Below are 9,598 nucleotides of genomic sequence, written 5' to 3'. Positions count from 1 at the left end.
CGCTCAGGATTGTAGTACATATCCTCATCTCTTGGTGGAGGAGGTGGTCCCCGGGAATCAGAAGACCCACTTCTCTCTTCAACATCCGGGTTCTCCATTGGCTGTTTTCCAGGACGTCTTGGGTAATTTTCTTCAGGTGTGTTCTGATTGTTAGTGGCCATGAATTTTTCAGGGATGAATGCTTAAGGCTCTCAATGAAAGCACCAAACTGTTGACGCCGTTTTTCGTCAACAGTGAAAGAAGAGCACGTAAACAATTACTAGTAATGGCCAATTAAAATATAACAACACAAAACACGATTTTTACGTGGTTCAGCAATTAAATCTGCCTAGTCCACGAGTCTCTGTTATTAAACTCAAGATTATCTCTGAAAATTCTTAAGCATGAATTTTTCAAAGTTTTCTCTCAAGGTTCAGAATTTCCGTCCATTACAATTGTGCATGACCTCTCTATTTATAGAGAATGTTGCAGAATACTATCCCACATATTTTGGATAGTTACTCTTTTTGGTGTAAATAAATTAAATGGCTTTGAATGCCTGCAATCCGATATAAAAGGAAACGTCCCCTGAAGACCAGGGGGCGTATAACTAATCGAATAATATCCCATGATTTTATGGGATTTACAATAATAAATGCAGAACACGCCCCTTATAAACAACACTTATAGATATTCAAAGTCATTATCATATATCTCCAAGGCCTTAATCTCCCAGATTTCTCATCAGCTTCTGAGCTAATGACATCTCCCGAGGTCACATGGCTTCGAGATCGTACGTGTGTCAGGCTCGGCACCCTTGATTCGAGGTCTTCCCTGAGGATAGATGCGTCTCGGGAGCTACCCTTCGAGATCGTGAACATTTCGAGGCCACCACATTCGAGGTCGTCTCAGTCTTGCAGGCTCGATATTTAATCCTGGAGCATACTTCGAACTTTACGGGTTCATTCGCTGCGAATTCAGCTTTAAGGTCACATTTAGCATGGCTCGAAATCTGGGTATAACATATTCTATGTGGTATTACCACATCATTAGTCAACATGTCACGTCATCATTTTGTTAAGCAATAGAAAAAAATCTAACATAAGCCTCATATTTTAGTAATATGTATAGTTCGTATTAATTTTTAACATTGCAAAATATTAGAGAGCAAGATCTAAATCGGTCATAGTTGGTATGACAAAAATGTTATTTATTGTAAATGATATTATTAACATTTTTTTTGGGGGGCTGGAAAAAAATACTTGATGTTTTTTCAGAAATAGTTAAGTAAGGTGAAAAGAGCTGTAAAAGTCAGTACAAAACTTTTCAGAAAAGATAAGAAAAGGATAAGATGCCATCCAAGTTCCTACCTAGCTTTAACTTCTGTTTTTAGATTTTGTTAAAAGAAAGAACGAAATGAACGATTACTACTTAAGTTTGAATTGTCCTCTAGACAAAGCATGGGATTTGGGTTAGGCTAACCCAAAGTCAAGGTCAAGGTAGTTCCACGCCATTAATTGTGTTATGGATAAAATGCCACTAGGGATTATCCATCGAGTTAGACAGACCCCACTTAGATTCTTTCATAGGATTACCACATTAGACGCTCTGAATCAGTCAAATATGTCGTTAGAGTTGGTTCCAAATATTTTCAATGTTTACTGATACGAAATCATTGTGCAATATAAGATTATCATAAACAATAAATAAACTTTCAAGGGAGCTATCTTCCACATGGTCATATTATATACCTTTTACCTCAGTTGTAACAGTTTGGCTGGTTCGGTTCTGGGTTTCCCAGGAAAAAAGAAATCCATAAATTTTTATGTTTCATTGCTTGAGCTATGATAAGTATCAGTGTATGAAGAATTATTGGATTGGGAAGTAGCATTGTAGCTTTTCAAATATCACTATTTAACAGAGAAATGAACAAAAGATAATAATGCAATAATTATGCATTTCATCTTTTTCTAGGGCCTGCAAGAAAATAATTGCAGCCACTTCTCACAAAGGATTAGCTTAAACTAGCTTTGTGCCCCTTCGTTGCAACTAGGGTCAATCTACTTCATTTCAAACGACCAAGAGAACACACATATATTTCATTTTCTTTTTTAGGTCATCTTTGAAAGGTGGAATGAACTGTACTGAATTTTACTTCTATTCATACTCAGGTCCTTTACTGGTATGGCTAGATGCAGAACACGTATTTGACAAGAAAACAAAAGGAACAAAACTGTGATTTCACAGATGAAATATGTATAAAATGAACTTAACTAGCAAAATAAATCTGGGAAAAGCTCATTTTACCTCTAAATATCTTAAACCCCTTTTATCATTACTAGCTTGAATTACTGCGGTGCTGTGTTAGTTCTTCAATCAGCTTATTTAGATCCAAACAAGAAGATCCACCTTCTTCAACAGCTCTCTTGGCCAACTCTGCAAGTCCCTTGACTCTGCTTCTCATTTGCTCTGCCTCTTCTCCCTCCATAACCCTCCTCACAGCTTTCTCTATAGCTTCTCTCTTCACATTGTCCCCAACCATTCTCACAAATTTCTTTGCACTAACCTCTACTCCAACTCTGAGTACTTGAGTCACTAACTTCTCATTGTAAAACTGCTCCGCTGCAATAGGCCATGTGACCATCGGTACCCCGGCAGACACTCCTTCAAGCGTCGAATTCCAACCACAATGTGTCATGAATCCTCCGACTGCTACATGTTCGAGAATCGAAACTTGTGGTACCCATCCTCTTACTATGAGTCCCCTTCCTTTCATTCTCCCCTCAAATCCTTCTGGTAACCACTCTTCTTTAACCCCTTCTTTTTTCTCCCTTTTCACCACCCAAATGAACAGTTTCCCAGAAGCCTCAAGCCCTGTTGCGATCTCCATGAGTTGTTCATCGTTGAAGTTTGCTACACTTCCAAAACTCATATAAATGACCGAGTTGGGTGTCTTGGAATCGAGCCATTTCAAGCACTCGTGTCTGTCAACAGAGCTTTCAGCCTCACGAGCCCTTTTGTTGTATAAGCAAAGCGGGCCTATTTGCCATGACTTAACCCCCAAAACCTTCCTATAATGATCAACATAAGCAGATTCCAGCTCGTAGAAGCTGTTCACCAGAACCCCATAGCTACCCCCCATTTCCATTTTTCTAGTCGCTTTGTACAAACTAGAAAACTCGGTCTCCAAATCTTCTCTCAAAAAGTCAACGGGTAGTTTGTCTCTCGTGAGCTCGATCTGGTCCGGTAGATTGGGAATGATAAAAGGCTCGGAATCAGAGGACACCTTCGTTTGGGGTCTGTACAGAAACACGCAAAGAGAAGCGCACAAGGAGAAGTAACCGGTGGAATGGAATATAAGAGTGGGGATCCCAGATTCGGCAGCCACGTTTGGGGCCCAAGGGAAGAACGTATCGGCCACAAGGCAATCGGGACGGTGTCGTTTTAGAAGATGGTCGAGTTGGGGTCGAAGCTTGCCGCAAGCTTCGAAGAATTTCAGTCTATTTTCGGGCGAAGAGACCATGTGAACGCTCTCTATCCCTTCAGGCAGTCCGACCTCGCTGCAGGGAATTTTAATTGTAAGAACTTCGACTTGGGTGCCCAAAAAGGCTCTGCTTTTCTCGATTGTTTTAGAGAAGTTTTGTGCGTAGTAAGAGGTGGTAACAATGGTGGCTTTCAATCCTCGTGAAGCGAAGAGCTTGGCCATGTCCATGGTTGGCATTGTGTGGCCTTGAGCCATGAAAGGGAAGAAGAAGACATGAAGCTGACGAGCTTTGGTTTCTTCCATTTCTCTGGTTTTTTTCTTTGGGAAGAAATGGTAGGTTTTGGCTAAATGGGATTAATGTTACAACTCTATTATTCTTGTGCACAACTGAGTCTAGTTTTCTAAATCAGGAGATGTCATTTTCTCTCTTATTTTTTTTTTCTTTTTTCAATTAATAAAATTTGTTCTAAACAATTTCAAATGTTTTTTTTTTCAATTTTATTTATGATAATAAACTAATATGTGGAGCTTCTTATAAGGTGTTGTAATAGTAGGTACAAGTTGGCATTAATTTACGCTATTATCCTATTATTTGTCGGTTGCTTTGATGGAGATGACTATGCAGATCATAACAGCGAATTCAAAGTGATAGGAATGACACGTTAAAGTGACTTTTATATTCAACCATCAAACTCGAATTTTACACTTAATTATAGAACCTATGCGATAATTACAAAAAAAAAAAAATCAATACTTTACCCAAAACGTTATTTATGTTTAACATTGCAAAAATAATTAAATCATATCTTAATGTACACAAGTTTGAAGCTTCGTCCTATTTGACAAAATTATGTTGACTTAAAACGAAATATATTTATATTTATTGGAAAGATACTTTCACCATTCAATTTTACAAGGCACTAGGGGTGGGTGAGCTTGAGTTTTCAAAAAAAAATTATACTTTCTTGGTTGATATAATTTTCTCGATTTGAAGCCACTGGAAGGAAAACAAGAATTGAAAAGAATAGATTCAAATATTATTACCCTTGAATAAAGTGTTACATAAGTGATTATATATAGCTTATAACTTACTAGTACAAAGAAATAACAATAATGTTATAACTAATTCCTAACATCCCCTCAAACTTAGAGTATGTATGCAAACCACTCTAAGTAAAAGAAATCTAGCAGGCCAAAGATTTAGTGAAAATATTTGCATTATGAGGTAAAGAAGAGGTGTGCTTGGCAATGATATGCTTTCGAGCCACTTTTTCTCTAACAAAATAGATATCCAATTTAATATGCTTTGTACATGCATATTGAACCGGATTGGCTGCCATAAGAACTGTGCTCAAGTTATCACACCACACCACAATGCAGGGGTAGAAGATAGAGAAATGCAAAGTTCGGTCAAAAGAGAGCTCACCCAAGTAACTTCAACAGCTAGATTTGCTAAACTTCTATATTCGGCTTTTATACTGGATCTGGAGACAATGTGTTGCTTCTTTGATGACCACGGGACAATATTGTTGCCAAGATAAACACAAATTCCAGACGTGGACCGTCTGTCATCAGGGTCTGAAGCCCAGTCAACATCACAAAATCCAACAAAGTCAAGTGAAGTAGACTTCTGAAAAAATATGCCACAATCTAAGGTAGCTTTGCCATATCTCAATACTCATCGGAGAGCCTTCCAATGAGAGACAAGTGGATTTTGTATGAACTGAGAAAGTTTGTTGATTACATAAGATAATTCAGGCCTAGTAATAGTGGCATACTGTAAAGCACCTACAAGACTTTGATATGCAGTTTGATCCTCCATTGGATCACTACCATAAGCTGAGAGCTTCTCATAAGCACACAAGGGAGTTGGCAAACCATTTGCAAATTGCATATTTTCTTTACACGGTAAATCAATCAGATATTTTCTTTGTGATAAGTACAAACCATCTGTAGTATGGATCAGCTCAATGCCCAAAAAATAATGAGCTATACCAAGATCTTTCAGAGCAAAAGAAGTATGCAATCAGACGACCGACTGTCATCAAGGTCCGAAGCCCAGTCAGCATCACAAAATCCAACAAGGTCAAGTGAAGAAGATTTTTGAAAACATAAGCCACATTCTAAGGTAGCTTTGACATATCTCAATACTCATCGGAGAGCCTTCCAATGAGAGACAAGTGGATTATGCATGAACTGAGAAAGTTTGTTGATTACATAAGATAATTCAGGCCTAGTAATAGTAGCATACTGTAAAGCACCTATAAGACTTTGATATGCAGTCTGATCCTCCACTGGATCACTACCATAAGCTAAGAGCTTCTCATAAGCACATAAGGGAGTTGGCAAACCATTTGCAAATTGCATATTTGCTTTACACAGTAAATCAATCAGATATTTTCTTTGTGATATGTACAAACCATCTGTAGTATGGATTAGCTTAATGCCCAAAAAATAATGAGCTATACCAAGATATTTCAGAGCAAAAGAAGTATGCAATTGGACTATGAGTTGATCAATCATAGCATTAGAGCTACCAATGACTAATATATCATCCACATAGACTAAGATGAACAAAATATATGTAGAAGTTTTACAAATAAAAAACGACTGGCAAGATTTAGCACAATGAAAACCCAAAGTGTAAAGAGTATCTCTAAGCATATCAAACCAGGCCCTTGGTGTCTGCTTTAGGCCATACAATGCCTTATGCAATTTACAGACTTTACTTTGAGTATTAGGGTGAATGATACCTGCAAGTTGTCTCATATATACTTCCTCATGCTACATTCAATTTAAAAAAGCATTATTGACATCCAAATGCCTTATTTTCCAACTCTTAAACAAAGCCACAGTTAGAATCACTCTAATAGTTGTAGGTTTAACAACGGGACTAAATGTTTCAGTAAAATATAAACCATACCGCTGGCTAAAGTCTTGTGCTACTAACCGTGCCTTGTGTCTCAAAATAGAACCATCAAGATTTTCTTCAAGCTTGAAAATCCAATGACATCCAATAGCTTTCTTGCGAGGTGGGAGATCAACTAAACTCCAAGTCTCATTCCTAACAAGAGTCGAATACTCCTCAGTCATAGCTGACTTCCATGAAACATCTTTTAAAGCATCAACCACTGTCAACGGTTCCTTTGAGGAGATGAACACTTTTGGTTTATACACCCCTACCTCTGACCTTGTCACTATTTGATGAGCATTTGTGGGTCCTGCAACCTGAGAAGGAAAGCTGGTATCTACAATCTCAACATTAGTAATATGGTCAATATCTGGGGCTGAGGAAGAGGGAGCTAAACCAAATGACTAAGAAACTGAATGAGATGAAGAAGTCGAAGTAGAATCAGATGGAAACACATAATTAGACAGATGGGTGTCAGTAGACATAGTAGGCAACACACGCACAGGAGCATCTACACTTGTGGTTTTAGTAATAGGAATAGAAACAGAAGTTTGTCTCCTAGTAGCAGACAAAGGAGTAGGAGAAGAAGTTGGACTCTCTTTTGCATAAGGAAATGCATACTCATTGAAAATGACATCACGAGAGATGTATATACGACCCGAAGATGACATGCATTTATACCCCTTATGATTTAAACTATATCCCAAAAATGTACACTCGGTGGAACGATACTCTAGTTTATGAGAGTTATATGGTCTAATATTTTGAAAACAAGAACATCCAAAAACCTTTAAGTGAGAGTAATTAGGTTTTTTCTGAAAAAGAACTTCAAAAGGTGAAGAATCATTCAAGACAGATGATGGTAATCTGTTAATTAAATACACTGAGGTACGAACTGTCTCATCCCAAAATGACAAAGGCATAGAAGCATTGGCAAGTAATGTAAGAGACGTCTCAATAAAGTGACGATGCTTGCGTTCTGCAACCCCATTTTGTTGATGGGTTGTAGGACACGACAAACGATGAGAAAGACCATGTTTGGCAAGAAAAGGAGTAAAAGCACGAAACTCGCCCCTCCAATCTGACTGTAAACTCTTTATTTTACAATTAAACTCATTTCCAACTTGAGTTTTAAAAGTTTAAAATGCTTCTGACTTAGTTCTCAACAAAAACAACCAAGTGTATCTAGCATAATATTTGTAACCATAGAATGCACATAATATTTGTAACCATTATGTGATGTGGAAGGGGATGGACCCCAAAGATCTGAGTGGATCAAGTGGAGCACTATATTTTGTCTCAAAAATTGGAAAAGAAAATCTATGAATCTTACCTTGACAACAAGCTGAACAAAAATCAGCATGATTTTTATTTGCACAATAGATATTACAAGAGGACAACACAGACTTATGTTTTGCAGCTGGATGACCCAGCCTATTATGCCAAAGATGAAAATCAGATGAGAGCAATTTAGCTCAGTCTTATTACATGAAGTAGAATTATTACTAAGAGAAGTAACAAAAGATTCAGACACTAATGGAGACTTAGATGATGAAGTAGATGGTAGAACATGAAGAGAGGTGGGCGGAAAAGCATATAGGTCATTATTGAGATGGCATTGCATCAAGACCCGCTTGGAAACCTGATCTTTCACAAAGCAAACATCAGGATAAAACTCAAAAAATGCACCATTATCACAAGCAAACTGAGAAACTCTAATAAGGTTTTTAGTTAGTGTTGGGACATGAAGCACATTATTGAGAACAAAAGCTGAAGATGTAGAATGAGATGGTAATACAGTCTTACCAACATTCTGAATAAGTAAACCATTGCCATCACCAATATGAAAATTTTCAGGGCCTTTATGATCCAACTTCTGAGACAAATTACGCTGATCCAGAGTACAATGATTTGTAGCACCAGAATCAGGGTACCACACAAGATCATTCACCATTTCAACCATTGCAAGCATAGCTGCCATTTGACCTTGCTGTTTGTCAATATGATTAGCTCCATAACCATGATACTTAGGATTAAACCTCTGATAACACTTTGATGCCACATAACCAACTCTAGAACACAGTTGACAAGTAGGTCATGTTGAACCAGAGTGAGGCACAATTTGACGAGAAGATCCAGCAGATGAAGTAGTACTAGATGAGAAAGAACCATGACCACCAATGGCATAAGGGTTCCAGTACGAACAAAAATTACCAGAATAAGATGAACCACCTCGTCCAACGTACTGACCACCTTGAGAAACCATAGAAGGGGAAAAGGAAAGATTATTATTGAATTGCTTCTTAAATCCTTGTGCCTGAGTAAGATTGACCGAGGCAAGATCTGAATCAAGAGTCAGGTGATGTTTCTCCAACCTATTTTCTTGAGAAAGTAGTAACGACTCAATCTCAGCCATAGTATACGACTGAGATCTAAAATTTATAGAAACAATGAAGACATCATAATCTGGTGGTAATCCATTGAAAATAGCAGCTATGTGCTCCTTCACCGAGATCGAGTGACCTACCGACTCCAATTTTTCCACCAAGACTTTGATCTTGAGAAGATACTCATTAATTGACAGAAATCCTTTTTTCACATTGCATAACTGAGTCTCAAATTGATCAACCTTCGCATTAGTTTGAGACGTATAATACTCTTCAAGTATCTTCCAGGCTTTGGCAGATGTGCGGCAACTGACCACACGCGTGAGAATGCTTTCCGTCATCAACGAGAGTAACCAAGAGTAAATTGATCTTGAGTGTGCCACTGTGTGAAAGCCTTGTTCACCTTCTTCGCCTGGCGATCAGCATCAGAGAGAAATTGTTCGAGAGGAACGAAATCTGGATCAATGCAGTCTTCAAGTTGATGACCAACAATGGCGCCTTGCACTTGAGAATGAGAGGAGAAAATGATTGAAATCAAGTTTCACAGGAAGATTGTGAGAGAACACAACCGGAGTCGTCACCGAAGAAGACACCACCGTCGGAGCAAAAGGTAGATCGGAGGTTGCCATAACCACCAAAGAGCTGAAGAACAATCTAACAAGAAGAACAAGAACACCAATGACAAAAAAAAAACGATCGAGAGAGAGAGGATTAGAAGGTCTCTGATACCATGTAAGGAAAATAAGAATTGAAAAGAATAGATCTGAATATTATTACCCTTGAATAAAGTGTTACATAAGTGTTTATATATAGCTCAGTTAGTTATAACTTAGTTGT

At 38.0% G+C, this 9,598-nt stretch overlaps 1 protein-coding gene across 1 annotated transcript; it reads right to left on the bottom strand.

Moving 5' to 3' along the window:
• Positions 1 to 1,848: 1,848 nt before the first annotated feature.
• Positions 1,849 to 3,935, bottom strand: LOC133796883 (UDP-glucose flavonoid 3-O-glucosyltransferase 7-like). Its single transcript, XM_062234576.1, has one exon. The coding sequence runs from the start codon at positions 3,764 to 3,766 to the stop codon at positions 2,318 to 2,320; it is 1,449 nt and encodes a 482-aa protein (XP_062090560.1). The 5' UTR covers positions 3,767 to 3,935; the 3' UTR covers positions 1,849 to 2,317.
• Between the last annotated feature and the right edge of the window lie 5,663 nt (positions 3,936 to 9,598).

This window comes from Humulus lupulus, chromosome 1 (genome assembly GCF_963169125.1).
Source record: "Humulus lupulus chromosome 1, drHumLupu1.1, whole genome shotgun sequence".
Classification (NCBI taxonomy): domain Eukaryota; kingdom Viridiplantae; phylum Streptophyta; class Magnoliopsida; order Rosales; family Cannabaceae; genus Humulus; species Humulus lupulus.
The sequence above is the reverse complement of the archived record's forward strand: the minus strand, read 5'-3'. Positions and strand labels throughout refer to the sequence as shown.

What these genes read in the sequence shown, in the direction of transcription:
- LOC133796883 (XM_062234576.1), bottom strand. Translation starts at nt 3,766, where the DNA reads ATGGAAGAAACCAAAGCTCGTCAGCTTCATGTCTTCTTCTTCCCTTTC.